General features: G+C 32.7%; 3 protein-coding genes and 1 long non-coding RNA gene across 4 annotated transcripts in view; all 4 read left to right on the forward strand.

Annotated features, from left to right (window-relative positions):
- The window catches only part of LOC111711550 (inner centromere protein), a 76,005-nt gene that overhangs the window by 41,095 nt on the left and 8,621 nt on the right, over positions 1–26,289 (forward strand). The window contains exon 2 of the mRNA XM_023485937.1: positions 25,867–25,923. Coding sequence (XP_023341705.1) covers positions 25,885–25,923 — 39 coding nt within the window. The 5' untranslated portion in view covers positions 25,867–25,884. The remainder of the gene's footprint in view (positions 1–25,866; positions 25,924–26,289) is intronic.
- On the forward strand, positions 777–4,301 carry LOC111711604 (uncharacterized). The gene is made up of 3 exons (XR_002767291.1): positions 777–816; positions 2,900–2,936; positions 3,857–4,301. It is a non-coding gene; the product is annotated as an uncharacterized LOC111711604 (long non-coding RNA).
- LOC111711528 (serine/arginine repetitive matrix protein 1) lies at positions 11,393–15,426 on the forward strand. Its single transcript, XM_023485908.1, has 3 exons — positions 11,393–12,770; positions 13,060–13,295; positions 13,533–15,426. The coding sequence occupies exons 1-3, from the start codon at positions 12,473–12,475 to the stop codon at positions 14,706–14,708; spliced, it is 1,710 nt and encodes a 569-aa protein (XP_023341676.1). The 5' UTR covers positions 11,393–12,472; the 3' UTR covers positions 14,709–15,426.
- On the forward strand, positions 19,783–23,263 carry LOC111711584 (uncharacterized). The gene is made up of 4 exons (XM_023485972.1): positions 19,783–19,986; positions 21,615–21,684; positions 21,956–22,026; positions 22,588–23,263. Exons 1-4 carry the CDS (start codon positions 19,876–19,878, stop codon positions 22,723–22,725), a joined length of 390 nt encoding a protein of 129 aa, XP_023341740.1. The 5' UTR covers positions 19,783–19,875; the 3' UTR covers positions 22,726–23,263.

A 26,289-nucleotide genomic window follows, 5' to 3' on the forward strand; every position in this document is an offset into this window, starting at 1 on the left:
CAAGGTTTGATTCCAAGGTTTGATTCCAAGGTTTGATTCCCAGGTTTGATTCTAAGGTTTGATTAAAACGTTTCATCGCAAAGTTTGATTAAGGATATCGTATCTTGTTCTCCACTATCTCAAGGCTGCGAGGGAGGTTTTCCATATCTCATTGCAGGAAGGTTAGTACATGAATAAATGAGATGAAGAGAGGTAACTGTCGGAGTATATTTTTTTGAGATTATAAAGAAAGAAAGGAAAGAAGGAAGTGAAAAAAATCGATAAAAAGATAGAAGAATAGGCAGAAATAGAATAAACCCAAAAATAAAATAATGAAGAGAAAGATATCAAGTTTTGGTGAATTAAGTGGTTTTCTCCTCTTTGGGTATTCAGCGCATGGGAATAGGACGTCATTTTATTAGGAGATAAAAAAGATAATTTCCCCCAATCAAAAAAAAGAGAACATCTATAAAAGGATAGATAAGATGAAGATGTAATTAAAGAATTATGCAAGGTGGAAAAATCACTGACATTAAAAAATTTTATTTATTAGTAATAGATTTAAGTGATGACTTTTAAATCAAATTTGATTTATGTACCATTCTAAATATCCGTGGAATATAAAAAGTGGTACTACTTAATAAAAATAATATTTTTTTTCTCCAGATTTTAATGCAACAATCTATCAATCAATGAATGCAAAAAGCTGATTTATTATCGGAAATCAAAGACGAATTTTAAGTCATTTCTTAATTCTCATATTTTTTGGAACACCCTGTATCTCCAGGTACGGGAAGAGCTATGGAGTTGTGGAGGAGAATTGTAACCCGTACAAAGGTAAATATATCAAGAATATATTAAAAATTAAACCATAGAATTCAAAGTTGGTAATCATTTTATCTGTTTTAGAACATCGAAATCGAAACTTTAACAAATTTTAAAATAAAGTTTTTTTCAATTTTCAAAACATTGACATAAGATACAATTCTGGCAAAGATTGATTTTCTTACGTCAGGCCTATTTTTTCTTGTGGTATTCTATCTTTCTGTCGAGTTGTGTTAAAAACACGAAACAATTTGTACAACAATAAAATGAAAAAATTATATGTGTTTTATGTCAGATATAATCTCTGTTTGAATGTTTGGATGTCCGATCATAACTTAGGAACCCCTGAACCGATTTGCTTCAAGTGTTGATTAAAGAACTCGGTAGAACCACGGGAAAGTTCTTAGCTTGCAGTTTAAAAATTCTAACTTGAGTGGGTTTACTTTATGGGAAAACCACTAGGTAACGCTGGGAATTCCCAAGCTAGTAATATAATAAAGTAAACTCGTAGAATGTAGAGCATGTTACATCTTTTAACATGTCTAATCTCTTAGATTTCAAAGAGCCATCTTAGAGCCGGAAATCCTTGAATGTTGAAAAACGGATCAAATACCAAATACCCAGGCCCGTAACCAGGATTTTCTCCCAGGGGGGGGGGTGCAAAGAGTGGTGTTAAAGTATGAGCCCATGATCACCGAGTGAAACGAAAATTTTCAGAATTTTGGTATACAAACGAGTAATTTTAGCTTGAATTGTATGCATGTTGTAGATTATTTTCTAATTTGTCAACATTTAAGCTTGAACTTAATGTTACAATGAAAATTCGATTTTCCCTGAATTTGATGTTTTTTATGGAAAATTTCCATAATTTAGTTTTTAACTAAAATATTACGATATTGGAAGACAAAAATGTTGATAATTTTGATATTACTACTCACGTTCACTGATTTTGAATTGACTGGACAAAATATTAAAACTGAGGCAATGTTTCTGCAAAATTGAATTTTAGATACATACTGGAAACATATTTGTTACATTACATTTGCGAAAGAAACAAGAAACCAGTTCACTCTAAAAATCTTACCTCAGGACAAATATTTTTGAAAGAAGGTTTATTTTGGTTGGTCTGAGGGAACAGGGAATTGTTTAGACACAGCATATTAGACACTATACAGTATTCAGGTTGCAGAATATTAGACACTATACAGTATACAGGTTGCAGAATATTAGACACTATTCAGTATACAGGTTGCAAAATATTAGACACTATACAGTATACAGGTTGCAGAATATTAGACACTATACAGTATACAGGTTGCAGAATATTAGACACTATACAGTATACAGGTTGCAGAATAGTAACAAATTTTAAAAACTTTGAATACTAATATCTCAATTTTTAAATAGATGATTTACCAAGCAACCTATTTTAAAAAAATTGTGCAAATTCGTCATTGCACCCCTTTTTAGGAGAAAGGGGGCTGTACCTGACCCCTTGCGCCCCCCCCTTCCTCCTGGGTACGGGCTTTATAGACGTAATCTAATGTGACCTTTCATTTAAAGAGCTGTATGTCCAATTATAAAACGCTACTCTTTAAACTTTTCTGTTTTTTCAATCTGAACTCTGAATACATGGATTATTTTGAATCGTGTTTTCTTTATACGGATGACTCAAGAATTTATTCAGTAAATAGAAGTTAACCGAATTCAAAACATTATTACCATTGTTTCCCTGATCAAGATCTAAAGGGTACCGTTGTGAATCTGTGAATCATTTTATAAACAGAGAGCCACTTGAAATTAAGTCTACACTACAGTCCCCTTAGCTAAGTGACTTGGTTTAATATCATATTAAAGTAGTTCAGGATGGATTCCCAGAAACTAAGTTTTCCTCATTAAGATCAACTGACTAAATTTAGAAACTTAAAACCAACTTAAAAGCATTCCCGCGGTTCTACCGAGTTTCCCAACAAAAAAGGCAGACAAATCAGTCCTAGGGTTCATGAAATATGATCGGACTTACAAACAGACAGATATCAACATATAAATTACTACTTTATAGATAGATAGATAGATAATATTAAATTATATTTAGGTTTAGACGGATCCTGTTCAACACGTAATTGTATAAGGTATTGATATCTAATATAAACTATATAAAGATCAGATGTTTGTTGAAAAATCTAGCAAAAATATGGAAAAACTGGCAAGTGAAAAATGCTCTATAAAGCTCTTTACCAATTTGGGCCCATTAGCGGGTAAAATTTGAAGAAGAGCGACCAACGCATAAAATATATATAAAATACTAGCTGAAGTGTCCGGCGTTGCTCGTGGAATTTTTTAAAAATCTAATCTTAAAAAAAGAATATCAAAAAAAATCGATTTTTTAGCCAAAGTTACCCACGGGTACTCGAAGGGTTCCCTCAAAAAAAAATTCAGCCCATTCGGTCCAACCGTGTGGCCAGCTATAGTTAACATATAAATATATATACATACATGCATGCATACAAATATATATATATATATATATATAAGCGAAGAGTTTTATTTTATAGAAGATATCAAATGGATCTTCCAATTTATAAAGAAAAAATGAAGTAAAACATTTATCTGAAAATGTATTGAATTCCATCCTGTTTTAATTCTTTATATATATATATATATATATATCTACAAGAAACACATGTTTTTCTGGAATTAAATGAATGCATGTATTACGAGCAAAATAATTTTTGTACTTTATGACAGATTTCAATAAACTTAATTAAAATTAGTTACTAATCGTTTTTAATAAACATTATTCTCGTAAGTATATTTGTGAAAAATAAAAACGACGCGCGTATTTTATGGATGGTTTGTAATATAAAGTATCCTACTCCTTTGTCGGAGGAACTATGGAGGATTAATGAATGTATAATTAAGGCACTATACAGCGTCCTACTCCTTTGTCGGAGGAACTATTGAGGATTAATGAATGTATAATTAAGGCACTATACAGCGTCCTACTCCTTTGTCGGAGGAACTACGGAGTCTTAATGAATATATAATTAAGGCACTATACAGCGTCCTACTCCTATGTCGGAAGAACTGCGGAGGTTTAATAAATGTATAATTAAAGCAATATACAGTCTCCTACTCCTATGTTGGAGTATACTACGGAGGTTCATTAAATGTATAGTTAAGACATTATACAGCCTCCTACTCCTCTGTAGGAGAATACTGCGGAGGTTTAATGAATATCTGATTAAGGTACTATACAGCCTCCACTCCTATGTCGGAGACTACTCATGAGGTTAATTGAATTAAAGCAATATACAGCCTCCTACTCCTATGTCGGAAGAACTGCGGAGGTTTAATAAATGTAAAATTAAAGCAATATACAGCCTCCTACTCCTATGTAGGAGAATACTTCGCAGGTTTAATGAATATCTGATTAAGGTACTATACAGCCTCCACTCCTATGTCGGAGGCTACTCATGAAGTTAATTGAATGTCTGATTAAGGCACTATACAGCTTCCTACTCTTATGTCGGAGGATACTACGGAGGTTGTAATGAACTAGAGATGAAGAAAGCTCTTGTAAAGAACGGCCCACTGTCTGTTTCTTTTGAGGTTAAATTTTTTTATTATAAAAAGTATTTCTTCATATTCTTATAGATCTTTTCAGTTTAGAGACAATCTTTCTAAAATTGATACATTTCAGATTCATAAAAAACTATTTCAAAATATATAATTAAACCGTAATAAATTCCTTAGTTGAAGCTTTATTTCAACGGAAGAAAGGCAAAACACCATTTTGTTCAGCTGAAAATTAAATGTAGACGGTTATATCAATAAAATGAAGACGACTCTAAGCTCTTATTGTTTAGGAGCTCTTTTCGGATTACAAGTTTACAAGTAATCAATTCTATTTTTATATGTACCTATGCTGTTTAACAGGTTGATTAAAATCTAAATTAAAATCAAAAGTCGTCTTCATTGTATTAATATAATCGCCTATCACTGTATATGATTCATGTATAATGCAAATGTAGGTTTACGATGACTTTATGATGTACAAGTCTGGTGTGTATCATCACACTGGCGAACTGCCTGTACTGCAACAACAGAGACAACCGGTTACAGATTATCATCCGTTTCAGGTTAGATCGACCTTCACGCTACATCAATACGGGGTCAATAATTCATATACAGTCGTCGTCGTATATATCAATACAATGAACATGACTTTCGATTTAAATTTTAATTGCTGCCAAGCTTTCATACAACATGGATACATATAAACATTGAAACAAAGAGAAGTTGTATATTTTACCGTCTCTCTTTGTTTACCTGTAGACTTGAAAAAAATTGAAAAAAAAACCTGATGGAAATCATAAGTTTATCTAAAGTTTTCTTTACTGTATTAATATAAACGCCGACCATATGAAGTAAAAATTTTCTCTTAACATTTTAGATTAATTACTCTCTTTCAACAAGGTTACTCGGAATGGATGGAATTTAGATTTTTATCTTTTTTTTCCGAGATTCATGATTCGTTCCTGTTCATTTGATTTGATAACCGTCTCTGAAATAAAAAAGTGTATGTAAAATATCCTCATAATAAAAGGTCTTTAGAAAAAAGTCCTGCTATTTCAGGCACTATTTTCTTGAAAATTTTCTTGTTTCAATACAAGAACGTAATCGGAATTAAAGTCATGTAATAGGTGAAAATACTAGTTTCCGCGCACGAGGAAAATTATTCAAAGGATCCAAAGACGTTGTTTCAGTGAAATTAGAGTTTTTTAACTCGATTTTTTTGCGTAGATTCTTTATTTAATTTGTACAGCATATGTAAACATTAATTAAGATATCATATTTAGTGCACAGGGCCGTATAATTTTCAGAGTTTCTGGTCGTCTAAACTTGTCCTTGTATACACTCTATGAAATTTAAAATTCAGTGATGGTGATGGACCAAACCTCTGTAGAGTAAAAAAGTAGATGTTAGTTCCACATTTATTGAATATGAAATGTAAAATTTTCATCTATATAAACTCCTACATTAGAATTCCTACATCTGTGCAACTAGATGTCGTAGATCTTTGATATTGCAAACTATAAATTCTATCAACAACGAAAGCCTAAGTTTGAAATATCAAAGGTTTACATCATCAGGTTTCAAAGAAATAGGGATTAGACAATTTTAGTTTGCGGCAAAAACTAAGTTCCTTTGTAGAGACACTGGTGTCAAGTTTAACTTATTAGCATTATTCTTCAAATTTTGATCCATGACAAATATCGTTTAAAATAATTTGAAGAATAATATTACTACAAATTTAAATTTAGCTCTGGTGCTCCAATAAATTTGCTAAATGAAAATTTGACATTCCTTAGAGTGTATTTTAGCTGACCAACCATGCTGTTCTATTGGTTGGATATGGACATGATAAGAGGTTAGGAGAAGATTACTGGATAATTAAGAACTCCTGGGGAGAAGAGTGGGGAGAGGGAGGATATTTCAGGTTCATTTTATTTAATTATTCTTAACCAACATTACCGACCCATGATTCCCTCAACAGAGAGGACGTTAAGTTATTTAAGTCCCTTGGGACAATTAAGGAAAATAACGATTCACTCTGCGAAGTTTTAATAAAAAAAAATTCGCGCATTTTCATCTCAAAAGACGATAAAATTGTGTACAACTACAAGTAGTTGTAAATAACCTCAGCTTAGGCTTAGAGGTCCGGAAAGTACAATTACAACTTAAATCTAACCTATTTGGGAAAAATCAAAGCAAAAACTAGCGAATTGATATGATCCAAATAGAACCCCTTTTACAGTACTATAGTAAACCCAACGCTTTCCTGGATTATTATTATATCTCTANCCGTCAATCATTTGAAATTTACTAATTGTATCGACTGATCGACTTTTTCTACCTACTCCCAACTTCACCTGTATCGCTTGGCGACTTAACGTACCCATTCGGCTGTTTATTTACCAATTTACAACATTTCGAAGCAATGATCACTTTTATTGTTCTGACTGAAATATTTGTTGGTAATATGAACCTTTTCAATTAGCAATTATTTTTTATTTAGCAGGCAGTTCAAGTTTAATTCGGTCCCAGGGACAGCCGGTGCAAAAGAAATTGAGTTTTTAACACAAACTCAAATTTTCTAATTCCTATATCTTTGCAACCAGATGGTATAAACCTATAATATTTCAAACTTAGCCTATTTGATCTAACAGAATTCATAGTTTTAAATATATCAAAGGTCTACGACATCTGGTTGCTAAGATATTGGAGGGGAATAGTTAGAGTGTGTGGCAAAAACTCATTTCCTTTGAATCACCAAATCCTTTAATTTTGAATCGGTGGTTAAAATTTGAACCGACAGTAGGTAGTTTAGCGACGCAGCTGAAGTTCATTAAATTTGCTTCTTATGTCGTATCGTATGAGGAATGGGTTAGGCAGGTTATTGCAGTAGATTTAGATATTAATATCGTGTAAAGTAAATAGTTATAGTGTGGAATATATTTGTTTATTTTTCATTTAAAGTGCTCATAGGAGCTTAACTCATACGTCTGTTCGGTTCAAAGGTCTAGGGTGCACTGTTGAATCTTAATGAATCAGTTCAGGTTAACTACTCCGCATTCATTAAAAGAACAAAGAGATAAAGGTGTGAGGCTGGGGGAGGTTTTTAGCATGAGTCACCTATACTTTAAATATTACAATATTTGCGTTGATTTATTGACATCAGTTGTTGGTACAGATTAGAGCATGTTTTCTGTTGCTGAAGTGCTGAAATACATTTAGAAAAAATATCAGAATGATTGGTTTTATTTGAATAAGAAAATTCTTGAAGAAAAAAATAATGGAAAATGAGTAAAAAGATTGTCATTCTTGTTTTCGAGAGGTGAACAATATTTTTGAAATTTGATCATGTTGAATTTTTATAGTTGACACAGAAAGTCCAAGGTGGGAGTTTAGCTTGAGCAAAAAAAATTTATCTAAACATTTTAAATATATTTTAAATAAAAAATTAAGTATACCATATGCAAATATACATAAACATGCACACACATATATGTATATATATATATACAAAAATAAAACTTTTTCAATATATTTTGAAATATTTTCCTTCTTTAGAATAAGACGGGGAACTGATGAATGTGCTGTAGAGAGTATAGCAGTTGAAGCCTTTCCAATCCCTTAATTACTTAATCAGTTTATTTTGTATGGACTACTTGATCAAAAATGTTTCATAATCCTTAATTACACAGTTTAGTTGTAGGTTTCTCATTACTTGATCAAAACTTTTCAAAATATATTTATTGTTGGGAGAATTTTATTAATCTAATAAACTTATTTAATTTTCTACATAATAGAATCTCAAAATTTTCTTCAAAAGAACTGTTGTTAAATTTTCAAGTTATCCTCCATCATAAAGACGTCCGTGGCCCTAACAATGCTCACTTTAACACTTTTATCTGATAATTAAAGATATCAATGTTTTTTAGCTTTAAAAGTGTTTGACCAAAAAAACGCCCTCCACTCTCTTTTGCAGAAATCTTAAAGTCATTTTAAACCTAACGAGCCACTCTATAAATTGAGCTAGAATAACGTCCTACATAATAATATTATGAAATTTAAATTCGTTAAACTTTATCTTAATTTTAATTTTTTTCTCTGAAAGAAAATTTTACTTATTACACGATTTTCATAACTTCAAATTTGCATTTTACACAGATTTGCAAATATAAAATTTAAAAAAATCAATTGTTTAGATGAGAATTTATTCGTCATCCGTCATTTGTAGGATTAAAGGATATTATAAATTCAACAAAAAAGCTTGGAATTGTTATTCAAAGTTGAACCTATTTTTCATTTTCTGAAATAAAAAATATTGTTTACAATTCTGAACTTTACTTCAGAAAAATTAAATTTTAATCTTGTTATTCAAGAATTATTTGAGATTGTTTTCAAACTGAGAGAAATCCAATTGATTACAGAAAAAAGTGAAAAATTCAAGCATGATGTCTAAAATTTTTTTATATTCTGTTTGCTTTGTAAGAAGGGTTAACACTTACATACATTGCTAAATGAATTTGCTTAAAGGAATTATTTTTTTTGCCACAAATTCAAATTTTCTCGTTCCTATATCTTTGCATTCTGATGATGATGTATCTTTGATATTTCAAACTTAGACTATTTGATCTAGCAAAATTCATAGTTTGAAATGACAAAGGTCTGCAACATTGGGTTGCAAAGATATAGGAGTTAGAAAATCCGAGTTTGTGTGAAAAACTCAATTCCTTTATTTTTCAAATGAAAATACATCAGAATATTTTATCTTAATTTCAATCATTAGAAAATAACATTTTTTTGTTGTTAATTAATGAAATTTCATTACGAGCTATTTTTTAAAACATTAAACAAAGAAATTTTAGATATTTTCAACTATGATTTTTACAGATCAGATAGCCAAAGTATGAAATATCAAAAGTTTACAGGCTGTAACGATATAGGATTCGACAATTTGAGTTTGTGGCTAAAACTCAATTATTTTGCTATGTCTGGGATTTATTCAAACTATATTTGTTTGTAAGAATATATGAGAAGGAATGAAGCAAATTTTTGAAAATATAAATATTTGGAAAGTTTTCAAGGCCTTGACATTCAGAGTAACCTAAATATTCTAAATATCCTAGAAGTGTGAATTGAAAAATATCTTGGAGCTTCATTATCAATTCCCTTTAAGCTGATTTAAAGGGATTGCTCACTTATTTCTTATGTTTTACTTTATGATCACAACTATCTGTCTATGTAAATATTTTACCGCTCAAAGCTGTTCCTGAGCCCGAGAATGTCCAAAACTTCTATACTAAACTATAATAACTCAAAAATATTGAATTTTGCAGTTATTTTTGCAATTTTGCGCAAATTTGCTTGCGATTTGCGCAAATTTTTGCACGGAATTGCGCAGTTTTGCATGAAAATTTACTTTCGGTGGAAAGAAGCTTTAACTCAGTTTGCATTAATCATCTAAATTATTTTTTAAGTTGCTGGCTTGAAATTGTTATTAAATATAGGTTAAAATTATTCTATTTTTATTGTTCTTTTATATTTATTTTTAACGAAACTTTTCATTTTGATTTGGAAATTTATATGTTTAGAATCCTCTATTAAGTAAGAATGATACTAGATTAACAGTTTCTTATTCAATGCACTTAATTGTATCTTGTTTGTATAAAAATCCAGCTGAAAGCTCATATTTATATTTAAACCTAATAGAGGGAATAGTTTAACCTAGATATATCAAGATACTTACATCATCATTTCTATACTGCAGACTTGCATTAAAACATAAGATAGTGTCAAAATTTAAACATTTTTGAGAAATAATCAGATATCTGAGAGTTCGGAAAATTCTTAATCTTCAAAGTGATGAAGAGTTCATTTTGGATTTTTTCATTGCTGGAAATATTTGTCTGAGACTGAGATAACAAACTTAAAGCCCAAAATGTTAAGTTCTAACTGCCATGAAGACACGGCGTTGCCCAATATTCGGCAGAAAATTACCTCCTCGAAGTGATTCATTTAATTGATGGATATGTTGTCTAAACTATAGGGTTACCCACAAAGGATGAGACTGTAAAGATGACCTGAAACTCTGAAAATATGACGATTACAAGGTTAGATTTTGCCTTGAATATTGTCTTTTAATGGCCTATTTAATGGCATGGCAACTAAAAAAAGTTTACAGTTGTAGAGAATCATAAATATATAATTGGAAATAGACGGTAAAAGGGGAGAACATTTTTCATATTTTGACACTTTGCTTTAAATATCTACAAGATTTTCTTAGTTTTGAATTAACACTTGTATAAAATCCAATATGCTGTACATAACCCTGTAATTAGTTGTTAGCATGACAGAATATTAAGATTAATGATGTAAACAATGAAAATCTTTGAGCCGTTCATGTCTGGCAACAAACTATAAATTAATATTTCCCAGCTCAGTAAATAGTATAGTACACATGTACCAGGGAGTAAGGAATAGAAGGGAGATATAACTGACGCGGTTAGACCTACCATATGATTATACATGCTTTGCAGACGGGTACTTCATTTGTATAAGAAATATTTGTCTGATGTATATTTACATGCGTATACAGTCAATAACCTATTCTGAATATTTCATATACAAATGGAATACCTGTCTGCAAAGCATGTATTATCATATGGTAGGGCGAACTGCGTCAGTTACATCTCCCTTCTATTCCTTACTCCCTGACATGTACTTACTGATCAAGGAACTCTCTTATTCTGTGTCAGAGATAAGAGTTACAGATATCGATTAACACCTATAATATGCGATATTTTCCACAGCATGTTCTATTGTGTACAAGTACTGTACATGACCAATCAGTAGACATCTGTATTCAGGGATATTTAAGAATCCTTTGAATGGAAATGCAAAATCTTTAAAAATAGACAATATTCATAAACGTTATGTTTTATGTTTAAAATTGGAGTATTTCTTTAAAAGTTGTAAAACTTAACCCCTGAATGCAACAAGTGGCCGAGAGATTTCAGTCAAAAAACATTACATGGAACCGTATCATGGCGTGCCGGGACACAACAGGCCTGATCAACCTATCCAGGTAGAGTTTATGAGCAAACTGTGTAGTCTGTGTTCTGGGTGCAGAACATAAACAAAACTCGTCCTAAGACTTTGTTTACGTTCCTCTTAGAAAATGCAGTACAGATTTTATGTAAACAAAAGTTCCTGTTGTATCTTCCTTAATATTGATTACAGAAATTTTGTCAGCTTTAACCAAGCAAAAATATTAAACTTACAAAATAGTATTTATTAAATCGACACTACTCGATGCTTTTTAGGGTCAAAATATTTAGTTAATGAACAGAAGTAATGACACGAGGTGCACAAAAAAGTTTTTAAGCAAAAATAAAAAAAATCAAGCGCAAATCTGCCACGTTGCTATATACCCAAAGAATAAAATAGAAACTCCCATTCCTCCCATAGCTTTGTTTACAAAATAAACGTACTTCAGTTTCAGGGAGGACTAACCTTTGTTTATATTCCTCCCTGAAACTGCAGTACGTTCAAAGAAAACAAAGCTATGGGAGTTTTAACCTTACATTCCTTGGCTATAGCTAGCGATTTCCATGTATAGAGTTGTTATAGTATTTGATTTCTTTCTTCTTTTCTCTGACATGATCCCAGGAAACCATGGTTAAAAATGAAAACAACGTTTTAAATTTGGAAAGAAGAGAAAAGGTTACAAATAAAGTTAATCTGTCCTTTTTTCCTCTCAAACCATCAAAAAAATGTAGAACTAAAAACAATCCACAAACATAATTGAGAATATTATGATCCCTTCTTGGGTTCACACATTCCTGCCGTCATATCTACTCCAGATTACAAGTATGTTTTCAGTTGAAAGCAGTAGGAGACCTTGCCAAGCCTAACACAGTTATTTCAGTATGCAAGGATAGTGATAGAGCGCTGGGCCGGACTAGCTGGGCTACCCCCGGACCTTTTTCATCCTTCAGTCATTCTACTACGGTCACAATAGGATCTGTGTATAGTGAGGTTTGATCAGCTAGCTCCCTGAGTCAGGACGGAGTAAAGGTTATCACAAGGAGAGAGAATGAGCGGTGCCCTCAGTGTATCAAGTCCCTTCGTGGAGACGGATTGGGATCGGAGACTGGACACGATGTTAGCCGATCTAGAAACTGGTTCAGGTTCAACCAATCCTAATCAACAGTTCTCCTCTCAGCAGTTCTCATCTCAGCAGAGTTATTCCTACTCTTCTCAGCAGATTTCGCAGAGCAGTAGTAAGCAGATTATACAGAGCAGTCAGCAACAGCAGCAAAGTATTCAGCACCAAAATACTCAGAGGCAGCAGCAACAGATTAAAACTCAGCAGTCCAACCAACCTAATCAAGGTAGTGCACGGACATGGTGTTAGTTATTTATACTTATTGCTATAAATTCTCATGAATATTGTTGAATACTAGGTTTCAAAGTTTATCAAGTATTAAAATGAAACTAAGTGGGAAACTGTGAACAGAGCCTGATTCTTTACACCACATTTTAGAAATTTAAAATTTGGGCGAACGAAATGATTTTTTTACAAATACTGAGTGGATCAGTTAGGGTTTTTGTATTTTTTAAAGAAGAATATACATTGCTTTCTGTACACTAAATAAAATTTGTAAAATGTATCTATTTCAGGGTCTATTCGTCTCCCAGTTCAACCATTTACCGGATATTCTCTAAAGAAATCCGCCAGCAATGTTTCCCTACAGGACTCGGCGGGAGGAGTACTCAAAGATCTTGAACATGGTCTTGTCAAGAGCTCTAATTATATCCAAGAGTCTCACAAGATATACTCCGGACCTGAGGGAACCAGGGAGTGGCATGAGGTCAGGACGGAGAAAGATCCTGGAGAATTCAATCTTGAACAACAGGTAGAAAATCCAAATTTGTATTCCCTATATTGTTGCAACCTAATTAACCATAGTAAACTTTTGATATTTCAAACGTTTACTCAAGAATTATTTTGATATATCAAAGGTCTCTGACATCAGGGATCAGATTAAACAAATGGCAAAAAGTGGTTGAACAGCATAGACAGAGTTGAAATATTTAAGGAAATATAAAGGAAAACATCAAAGTTTTTAATCTTAAATATTTTTTTTTCATAGGTTCAACATATGATGCCAAGTATTAAAACTGTTGGATCTGGTAAACCAACATCAACAACTCTTCAGCAACAACAGCAACAACAACAGCAGTTTACTACATACAAGGTTCAGTCCAACCAGTACTCTAGCTCCGGAGAGAGAATACTGAGTGGAGAGAGAGAAGAGGATGATGAGAGACCTGGATCCAGGTTAAAACAGAATATTGATGAGCTTGATACTCTTCTCTATGATCTGAACAATGCTAGAAATCTATCTCCAGAGGCCGGAGCTGATTATACTGTTTCGTCTGACAACTTCGGGTTAGATAGTGATGATTACAGTGAAACAGTAGGTAAAGAGGGACATGTGAAGAGGACTGTTCATGCGTTCAACGAATACAGTACTCACATGTCCCACCCGGATATAGCAAAGAAACCTCCTTCACCCTCTCCTAGACGTAAAACTCCCAATAGTCCTCCATCAGCTAGACGTGGAGCTCAACCTACTACTAGAACACAGCAGAGCTCCCATTCCTACAGAGTTGATGATACTAGAAGTCAAGAGTCAAGCTACTACCAACCTACTCCTGGTCAACCTGGATCCGGTCAACCTTTTACATACACAGAGTCTCCTCCCTTATCCCAGAGCCCAGATCTAACCCAACCTAACTATTATACTAAATATAATTCTGTTAAGCAGACTAATAAATCTCAAGATATACAATCTGTTCCCTTTCCATCCCATTCTACCCGATCCCCTACTCCACAGAACCCACCTAAGCGAATTGATGAACTAATGTCAGAGTTTCAAGAATTTGATTCAGTGAACAAGGGCGGATCCCCAACTCCACAAATGTTTTATAAACCTAGCAACCAAACCCTTGAAGTAACAGAACTTCCAGACGAACCTTCAGTTCATGTCCGAGTAGATCCTGTTCCTTTAATACGAGAACCTTCTCCTCCTAAATCCAAAGCTGTGAGTGGTCCTAAGGTTTACTACCCACCTGGCGCAGAGTTTACTAAATCTGAACCTAAATCCATGGTTGACAGTGGACCTGTATCCATGGATAAGGTTGAGAAGGGTAAGGTTAGAAGAGAGAAGTATGACAAGTTTGACGATGGTGAGAATAAACAAGGGGCAGCTGTTATACCCATCTGTCTTCCCCTCTGCTGTGCAGCTCCATGTGTGATCTTGTAAAAAGATTAGAAAAGGATTCCAGTTTCTACTTCAAATAAGATTCCAAGCAGAAAAGCTTCTTAAAAATCACCTTTTATGCAAAAGTACATTTGTACATTTTAAAACCTAGTGAATAATATAGTTCTTCCAACTAGAATACCAAGAGAGGTATTCAATGATGTTAAACTGTCCTAAGTGAAATGTTTGTACTAAACAATCTACTCAAATATTAGTTTTACCACACATGGAATAAAGAACTAAAGGAGCTACTCCTTGCACTAAAAAGTAAATTTTACAATTTATTAAAAATACCAAACGTGCTAATTACTGCGTTTAAACTCCAAGTAAGATTATTTATTAATCTGTACTCTGGTAATTAATGAACTGCTCTCCAAACTCCAAGCTCCTATAAAAGTGCACACAATGTCTTAAGCACTGACCCAGGTACAATAACAACTTAATCCTACTTCTAAATGTGAAAACCGATATATAAAGTTTACTTTTACTTTAAAGAGACCAATTAAGTCCTATTCTTTTAAAAGATTCATTTATTTAGATTTTTTTCCATTTCCATTTTCTCCTGCATTTTATATTAGGAAAGGTTTCGTTGTCTAAAATGTATTACTTTTTTTACTGGGTACACCTGAAAATATAGGCTTTGCATAAACTTTCTTGTTTAGTTCCATCTTCATTCTAACCTTGACATGAACAATATGCAGAATTATTTGTCTCATTAAAGGGAGTGACCGGCAATGTATGGTGGTTGAACTGAATATTATTATATTATAAAGATTTATTCACACACAAAGATATAAATACATATATAAATGGTGTAGTTTAAATTTGTTTAAATAATTTTTTTTTGAAAATACAGGTTTCCAAAAGAAAAGAGAAAAAAATATGCAAAATTATGCACAAATAGAAAACATTGATTTTTATTAACTACATAACTTATTTATCATGAATTCATAAAATGTCTGAGAACCAAGATAGCAAACTTATAAAGTTCTGTTTATCAATTCCCATACTCCCACTATTATAGCTAGTTAAGCACAAAGTACTAGCTGTATCCATCATTGTACTGCTGTTGCGCCACCAGTAGCACTATTCTTCTCTACACTCTTGGTTCCATTTTTATCAGAATCTGATACACTTGTGGTTCCATTTCTATCAGAATACCGCTTCCTATAATGGATAAATTCACGGACACGTACTCGCAAGGGCCACACAGTGGGATCCAAGGCTTTCTCAAGATCTTCAGCTGGAACAGAGATTTTAAAGCTAATAACATTTGATGTTTTATTTGGTTTAGACATCTGCACAATATCGCCAACTGTTATCTTAATATCAGCTTCTTCTAAGTCATCCACAATATCCTGTTTAGTGGTACCTTTAGGAATACCATAACAGAAAATATCAGCCGGAGGGGATTTAATCTTTCGAATTTTCTCTTGAGTTCTTGTACCAGAGACAACTGGCTTCCCTACATTTCATTTTTTGTTTAGAGAGTTTATTCCATCATTTAATCCTCTCTTTACACTGGGAGATCTTTCTCTACCTATTCCTGCTCTTAGGGGGACTGTAAGATTCTTTGGTCTTGCCCCTGTACCACTATAATCATCATTACCTCTAGTTACCGCACTGTAAAATTTTGCAGCAAAACTTGGTGCAGGATTGACATTGACCTTATCCCAGATACATTGCAGTAACTCCATCTTCTTCTCTATTGCTGACATTCTCTCATCCATCATTGCATTTGAGGTGTCCTGAGATGCCTTGACACTAAACTCACTATTTGTCAAAAACTTGGGTATTTGGAAATTGAAAGGAACTCTAATGTAGTATTGTAAACAACTTTTTTAGGATTCATTTAATACATATAAAACGATTCTACAACGTATATTTACTGAGTTTGAGCGCAAAATCGACGTTCAAAATCATGAATTTAGGTGGTTACGTTTTCAGAATTGGTTTTTTAAATTATTAAATAACGACGACAAAACTAATTAGTTGTTTAGGAACAAGTTGAGAAAATAAAACTTAACTCTTATCATCGAAAATAAGTAATCTTATTCAAGTATTAGTTTCTGTAATTTCTCATTATTCACAAAGATTTTTTGCAGATTTTCTGGAATTAATATTGAAAAGACCACATTTGAAGAACTTGTAAAAATCTGCGAACAAATTCATAGAAAATAAGAAATTCAATATAAAGATGAAAACGAAATAATTGATTCTAACATTGATTTATTGAAAAATTTCTTTTGAGAAATATGTTCCTAAACATCTAATTAGTTTACTGTATCATTTTTACTTTATTTTTGGTCGTTGTTATTTTGTAATTTTTGTAATTATACATCGTGGAAACGTTTTATATGTCTCAAATGAATCCTAAAAAGATTTTATACAATACTTTATACTCAGTTAAACCACCATACATTGCCGGTCACTCCCTTTAAAAAGTAAAAATCCATGATACAGTTGACCTGTGACCGGCAGCAACTATTTTGATAATTAATGAGTCGTAAACTAGAAGAATGTTACACCTGGAGGATATATCTAGGTAAGGACAGGAAAGGGGGGGAGGAGATTTATGAAGGAAATGAAAGGAAAGCACAAATATAAGAAGAAGAATGAGAATGAAGAAAGTAGAGTAGAAGGAGAATGGACGAGCAAAAGAAAGAAAAAAAAGGGATGTAAAATGAAGAATAAGTAGGATCCAAGGAAGGATTGGCAAGGGAAAAGAAAGTAAAAAGAAAGAAAAAGAAAGAAAAAGAAAGAACGAAAAGAAAGTAAAACATTATCATCGGGAAGGGAAGCATAGGTGGCAAAAAAATAGTAGGAAGAAGTAGGAGGAGACGGATGAAAGGAGGGTTGAGCCGGGATTAAAAATAATGAGCAGGAAGAGAGGAAGGATGAGCCGAGAGAAAGGAAGGATTGACCGAGAGAAAAGAAGGCTGAGGAGAGAGAGAGGAAAGATAAGTATAGAGAAGGGAGGGGTGAGTCGGGAGAAAGAAGAATGTGCAATAGGTAGGAAGGATGAGCCGGGAGAAAGAAAGGATGATCCGGGAGAAAGGAAGGATGAACCGGACTAAAGAAAGTATGATCCGGGAGGAGTAATGTCGTCTCGGGAGAAAGGAAGGATGAGCTGGAAGAAAGGAGGGTAAAGCCGGTAGAGCGTAAGCCGTGAAAAAGGAAGAATTAGAAGAAAGAAAGGAGGATAAAGCCATTAGAAAGAAGGGTGTGCCGGAGGTGGGAATGTTGAGCCGGGACAAGTCGGAAAAAGTAAGGACCTGTGCTGGGAGAGAGGAGGGACGAGTCGAGAAAAAAGAAAGGATGAGCCGGGAGAAAAGAATGATGATCCGAGTGTAGCAAGCATGCGTCGAGAGAAAGGAAGGATGATCCGGGTTTAGTAATGATGAGTCGGAAGAAAGAAGGTATGAGACAGCAGAATGGATGGATGAGCCGGGCTGAAAGGATGGATGAGTCGGGTGAAAAGAAGGATGAGCCAGGAGAAAGGAAGGATGATCCGGGTTTAGTAAGAATGAGTCGGGAGAAAGAAAGGATGAGCCAGGAGAAAGGAAGGATGATCCGGGTTTAGTATGGATGAGTCGGGAGAAAGGAAGAATGAGAAAGGAGAAGGATAATTACATTTGTCCTTGAATCTACTCCTACGCATCAAATACACGTACAAATTCTATACACTGTAAACATAACTGTAGCTTTACTCTATACTGATACATATTTTAAATTTAAACATTCTTTCTATACTCTACACGTACTCGTATTGTTGCCTTAGATCTTAAAATCTTGAATCTAACTTTAACTTTAAGGATAATAAAATGTTTATATTCTTATTATTAAGATTAAGCAAAATAAAATGTATCTTTTTTGTTTTTACAGTTGTGTTTTTTACTCTAACTAAATAATGAATTTACATTATACAAGCCAATTCCTTAAATTAATAAAGTGTTGTTAAAAGAAACGTTTGCAGTTTCCATATAAATGTTTTATCAGCTAATTTTAATAGATCAACGCAGAGTTATCAAATTGTTTATTTTTTGATTCTTGCAAAAATAAAGTTTTAATTTTGTGTAACATTTCAGTTTTTATCTTTAGTATTTTATAGAATTACTTGCTTACAATTAATTACTCGGTTTTAGTAAATTTTAGTAAAAGAATTGAGTTTTGCCACAAATACCAATTTAAAACACCTAAATCTCAACAACCAGATGATGCATACCTTTCATATTTCAAACTTACATTGTTTAATCCACCAGAATTCATAATTTGAAATATCTACGGTCTACGACATTTGGTTTTAAAGAAATTGGGATTTAAAAAATCCGAGTTTGTGGCAAAGACTCAATTCTTTGTAATTACTATCTTGATCTTAGATGTTATCTTTTGATACTTACAATTGTTTGCAATATAGCTAAAATTTGCATTCAAAGTTTTCAACTTTAAGACGCCAAAGATCATGTTGAATCTCTTTTATTCCAATATTTTGAGTTTAGAACTAACCAAATGAAAAATTTGTTCAATTCACAACTCAGCATAAATAAATTTGAAACATTTCTGTATGTATCTTAACCTTTGTCTAACTTTAATAAAAACTTTGTCGCCATTTGTTTCTTGTTTTTTAACCTTCAGTATACGATGTTTCTACGAAGAATGTGAAATATGTTTTTTTTTATCCTCAAAATAAAGAATCTAACAACATTTTTTTATTTATGGATGTTTAAAACATGATCAAAAATGAGTACGAATACATAATGTTCGAATATATAAGCAGAGAAGATAAATGAAAAGAAAGCGAGGGAAAGACATGAAACAAGGGAGGATAAAAATATAAATAGCAAAACAATAAAAAGAAGGGAAAGGAAGAGAAATAGAAATAAAATTGGAAGAAGGTAAAAAAAGAAAATACAACGGGGGGCAGAATAAGGAGGAGTTCTTCTTTGTAAAATTGTTCTTTTCTTACTTTCTCCTTTCAATTCTTCTCTTCCACTTTCTTCTTCTGTTTTTTTGGGGTTGGAAAAGTAAAAATATCTTCTACCTCCCATACCAAGAATTAAGAAATGCGCGTGCGCACTAGGTTCCCAAGCAGTTTACGCTCACCTCCTACAATAAGAGAGGGTGCGCGCACAAACCAGTTGTGTTCGTTCCTGCAACACATCTGTGCACAATGTTTGTGTTCCTTGTGTTATTTATGTTTGTGTTTGTAGAAGCAGGAGATATAAATAGACAATCTATAATTTTTAACGAAAAAACCCCAGATGTGTTCTACTGCCCACAGGTGAAATAAATCTATTTTTATCATAATTATACAATCAAAAATGTGTATTTTTCGTTTTTACTGAAAAACAGATTAATTCGTATATTTAGTTCTCTTTACTGAATATAAACACATAAGGTTGATTCTGTAAACTGTTTAAAATTTTAAATCCTGGATGATGCAGTTTATATAAAAATAGATAAATACTTGCTTCATGATATGATATCATGCAAGAATGACGTCACACACATGAGAAACATAATCACCCACAAGTCTCTTATTATTCAATTCAAGATTACATTTATATACAGGGTTACCCACAAAGGATGAGACTAAAACGACGACCCAAAGCATTTATATACAGGGTTACCCACAAAGGATGAGACTAAAACGGCGACCCAAAACATTTATATACAGGGTTACCCACAAAGGATGAGACTAAAATGACGACCCAAAGCATTTATATACAGGGTTACCCACAAAGGATGAGACTAAAACAAAGCGTATAACCCAAAACATTTATATACAGGGTTACCCACAAAGGATGAGACTAAAACGACGACTACAACCCAAAACATTTATATACAGGGTTACCCACAAAGGATGAGACTAAAACGACGCGTACAACCCAAAACATTTATATACAGGGTTACCCACAAAGGTTGAGACTAAAACGACGCGTACAACCCAAAACATTTATATACAGGGTTACCCACAAAGGATGAGACTAAATCGACGACCCAAAACATTTAAATACAGGGTTACCAACAAAGGATGAGACTAAATCGACGACCCAAAACATTTAAATACAGGGTTACCAACAAAGGATGAGACTAATACGACGACCCAAAACTGTAAAAATGTGACAATTTGAAGCTTGATTTTTGGTTTCTAAATTCAATTAAGTATTTTGATGATTAAGGAAGAAAATGTTCTTAACAAATTCTCAACCTTTGTCGGTAACACTGTATGTACTTTAACTCTAAATTTACGATAAAAATCTAATTAATATTGTAAAATATATTTTTTTGTTCTATTCTAAAATACTTAATTTAGTTTTGGACCGGCTAAAAATTCTGCTTTGTTTATTAATTGATCAAAGATCTGATTTTCAGTAACAATTCAATTTTTTACATTAAAAGAAACTGAACTAATTACACTCCTAGTTCTATTACTCTTATATAAGCTTTTATCATTATATCTTTGGAAATTGTTGTTGTTTCAATATATGAATTCTGCTGGATCAATTTAGAGTAAGGGGCGAGTCTTCAGTTCTGTTCTAATTGCCAATAAAAGAATAAATACTGGCAATTTGTTTCCATGGTTTTAAGAGGACTGTCCACGTAATTTTAACTTACTCCATTCCATGCCTGATTCACAACGGTACCCTTAAATATTAATCTGAGCAGCAATTGTGAAGATATCGTCGTTTTTCTATCTCAAGAAGTGTAAAATTCTGTAAATTTTCATTCTTTATCCATGCTGCATAAATCTGCAAATCATTTTTTTAAGGAAAAACCCGCGATATCGTCATATTTATTGCTCTGTTGTAAATCGGTCATGTTTCTCTGTAAACTAAGAATCAATTTGAAATTATCGTTACGTATACAGTCCCTTTAAGAATTCTATTAATTATTTTCTGAATTTAGGAGAAACCCATATCTGTGGACAGAATGCTGGTCAAATCTAAACCAATGAAAAAACTCTGTGAATACGAAGGAAAACAGCAATTTAACACATTTTAAATTCAATTCATTCTAAATTTGTTAAAGAAGCAAAATCATTAAGATCTTCGTAAGGGTTTACAATAATATCCAAACAATTTTTTCTTGACAATTACATTAAAGATTAAAAAGAAGGTGTCAGAAGAACTAACGACTTATTAGTAGTAAAAGGATTCATTACGCGGAACTAAGCCTTAATTAATTTTTCCCTTCCAACCTTTTTTATATTTTAACTTGATATTATTTTTGTTGCTGTTTGTCTTTAGGCCGACCCCTACCTGAAGATTATAAATCAGACTGCTGGAACGATGTTGACGAAACAGAGTTTGCTTGCCAGGTTAGATTTTAATTCTTTTTAATTTTAATTCTATAATATGGCCTAATGTACATTGTACATCCAATATGCTGTAAGGACATAATTACGAATTTCCGCCCCTCAACCTCTGATTCTCTAATACGTAAATTTCTTAACCCTGATGTCTCACATCTTAAATTTTCTGTCTGCTCTAGTCTGCTCTAGATAGTCAATATTTGAAACCCTAACGTGGTAATTTACTAGTTCTATTGTAACTATAAAGTTTGAGGCAATTATTAATCAGTGTTTTTTACCACTATTAAACATATTTTTTCGATTGGATTGGTTATCAATTTTTAGGGATTTGTGGAAATTTTGTAAAAAAAAATATTTTTTTTTATAATTCATTTTTTAAAATTTTATATCTGAAACTTGTAAAACTTGTAAAAAAGTATCAATTCGGCAACTCTAATATGAATAGAGAAAGATGGAAATTATCGTTAAAATCAGAATCTTCTATTCAAAACTTGTTACCTAGTACCTGAACAATCCTTTTATCTCAAATATACTATAATTATTAGTGTTGTTGTAAATATTGTTTAGGAGAAGAAGAGAATCCAACTCCGTCTTGAACCTCCTGGTCATGAGAACGGTATCCTGGACAATTATGTTCCAATCTTCAGAGAAGGAGAATATAAAATACGAAGAACTGAAGATTTAGATTTATCAAAAATTCTTTAATTCGTCATTTAAACTTTAGAATTTATAATTCTTTTAGATTAGAAGGCGTTAACATAAAAACAAAAAAAATTTAAGTATGTATAGATTACAAGGCAAAATTGCAAGACGACATTCTAGAAATAAACCTATTTAACCCCAAGAAGGTTTAAAACAAGTTTATAACCTTTCTACAAAAACACATTAAAGAGGAATTTGAACCCAAAAAAACATTAAAAATTCAGTTGCCGTTATGTCTCTCTAAAAATACTTGACAAAACAAAACAATTAACCCAGAAAGCCAAACAGCTAAACAAGAAGAAAGAAGGGGTGGGGGAATTTTAACAATCTAACTCCAAATATTTCAGATATTTTTAAAACTTTATTCAGCTGAGGAAGCATGTAAAATGTCCTAGTAAATATTCCTCTAACTATATATATATCTAGTTTAAACAAATAAATTAGTTGTAATTTCTGTAAATTTACCCGGTTATAACTTACAATTGCTAATCATGTAATTTTAGTTTACACAGTATTTAAAAATAAAAAAATAAATCTGTAATAAATGTTGAATTTGGTCATCGGAATTAACATAGTCTTTAATGGAATTTTGAAAATTTATGGACAGGAGACTACTCAGGAGTCAGGACTTCAGAAAGTAATACAAAACTTTATAAAAGGATACATTACTATAATATATACTATATTCCTTGAATTGGGACTACTGTGGACTGCAAATGAGACATGTAGATATGTAGACTTTAGATAAAATTAGAGCAATTTAAGGGCCAGGGAGGGGGCATAAAACGCCCAGAGGGAGGGGGAGGGAAATTTTTTCTCTTTATCTTACCCTCCCTCCTCCCGTGGCTAAAATAATGTGTACGCGCCTGTCAGGAGATCCAGAAACAGTTCGTTAACCGTTACATGATAATTACACAATAATATCTTAAATGAATTAATTTTTTGCCACAAGCTCTAATTTTCTTTCCCCATATCAACCCGATGTCGTAAACCTTTGATATCCAAGCTATAAATTATGTTAGGATCAAACTATTATTAGTAGTTTGAAACCGCAAAGGTATAGGGCTACAAAGATATAGGGTTTTAAAAAATTTGAGAAAGCTTTAGTTTGTGGCAAAGAATCAATTTCAAATTTCTTTATTGTAAAAACTTAAACTACGATTGCAACTAAAGTTAGCTATAATATAGATAGATTCATAGCTAAATGCCAAACTTTTAAAGATAGAATTTTATTATGTTGAGCTCAGTTATTTATTACAGAAAAATCCTTAAACAGTAAACACTGTGTCTGAATAGTATGATAGATTACTAAAAAAGAAAAAAATATAAACATTTTTTTTGCGGTTCGCGCATCATTAAACGTAATAACCTTAATCAAAGTAACACAGATGACTTCATAGGAATAGCCCCCCATTTCCTTTTCACCCCGATTCGTCTCACAACAGAAAAATAGTATAGTTGCATCATGACTAGAATAGCAAAGAAAGTATATTTAAAAGACAATTGTTTCAGTTCAGATAAGTTTTACCAAAAATTTGATTATTTAAATATTGTTGCGTATTTGCACCGTAAGCGGGAGCTAAGGTGAGCGGGGATTTGACACATGTGGTGTGCTTGCTTCCTGTGTACACACACATTTAGAGAATTAACGTCGGCATTTGAGTCGGAAAAATCGTCTTCCTTATATTTCGAATTTGTTTTAACAGAACTATAATTACTGGCGTTCGAACTATTGATCGTTTGAATTAATGGTTGTTGAACTACTGCATGTGGTATTCTCTGGTCTGCGCAGCAAAAATTTACGTATATTTCAATATATGCAGGGGTGGATACAATGGGGGCGGGGGGGACATTCGCCCCCCCTTGAGATTTAAATTGAGATTTGCATCTTGATGTTTTTGACTCTATTTTTGGAATTTTTTGTTCCTATTTTCAGAATAGCTTAGCATGCTTAAGGGAAAATATCTGTCGAAATAAACTATAATGTGTGAAGAGTTAAAAATCTAGTTTTTTAGTCTTTAGTCATTAATTTTGACTCTTTTTGAGTCTTTTAAGTCAAACAAATTTTCATTTCTTTTATATTTTTACAGTTTTGGGTCTTCATAAAAGTCTCATCTTTTTAAGAGGGTAATTCCCATATCATATTCATATTAGATCGTTTTCGTTTATAGCTATCAATTGCGATTTCCGGGACAAATCAGGTGATTTCTAGAAGATTTAAAAAAGATTAAATCATTTAATAAATTGTATATAAGGCTAAATAAAAAATTGCATGCAGAAAATACTAGTTTTTTGAGCGTGTGTAGTTTGACTTTATAGGAGTGATAAATGATAATCCGATATGATGAGAGGTGCACGTAAGTACTACTCTTTAAAACTGTTGTTCCCCCCTACTGTACTTCTGACCTATAGACTATCGCACCTACTGCAATATTGGACCTACGTCAGCTGTTTATTTTTGTATTATTTTTGAGTTAGGTTAGATTAAGACCTTTTCTGGGCCGAGCGCTGCGGCTAGGACCTAGGCTAGGGGGCCGAGGGCCGCGGCTAGGACAGGCTAGAGGGCCGGGCGCTGCGGCTACAAGTCCATTTAGCAGCTGTAAAACCATATGCTAGTAGGTCTGATGTGTAGTATAGCGGATTTTTCGTAGGTCAGAAGTGAAGTATAGCGGATTTGCGTAGGTCGAAAAATACCATATATATATATATATATATATAAAAGACGACCAATATGTACATATTTTTCGCCCTTTATTATTTAGTTTTAAAATATAATTAGAAAATCAAAATTTAATTTTTCATAAGTTTCATTTTACCATTAAAATTTAGTGTAGAATATATACGCTCTTACTTCATACTTACGCGGTATTTTCCGCACTGAAGACGACATCTAACATTTGGCGGTATTTTCCAATTCCGATTCAGCAGCAGAATCGAATTAATACGTAGTTTCTCCTCAAGTTCAAACTGTTTAATCATTTGTTTCTTTTAGATTTGATTAGAATTTATATTTTAATTGAAAGAATAATTAATAATCTTGCACTGTATAATGTCAAGCGAATTCTGAAACGAGGTTAACGGAGATAAAAATAAAAATTATTATTTATGTCTACTACCATGTATTATTTGTTTCTATTATTCTAGAAAGAATATTATACTAAAATGGGTGGAACCAACTCTAAATCTCCAGCTAAATCCGAGGTATGTTATGTTCTATAGGGATGGGTAGCCGGTAGCCGTTAATTTGTAAAGGGGTACTTCAATTTGCGCAATTTATTCTAAAATTTGGTAGCCTTTGTTTGTAATTACTAACTACCAGCCTACATTTGCAGTTACTATCTACAAGTCTAACTTCCCTCTAAAAGAATTATGTCTACGTAAATTTAATTGAGACAAGTCCCATTGAAACTGATACCTTATAAACATTGGTAACTTCTTATTGTACGCTTTTTGGACATCTCCCTGAAGTTTGTACATGTACTTACATGTAACACATGGATATCATTGGACGTGTGGCCCCAACTTCCGACCTCATAGTTGTTCTTTTAGTCAGTCATCAGGTCATTA

Source organism: Eurytemora carolleeae, unplaced genomic scaffold (assembly GCF_000591075.1).
Source record: "Eurytemora carolleeae unplaced genomic scaffold, Eaff_2.0 scaffold15, whole genome shotgun sequence".
Taxonomy (NCBI): domain Eukaryota; kingdom Metazoa; phylum Arthropoda; class Copepoda; order Calanoida; family Temoridae; genus Eurytemora; species Eurytemora carolleeae.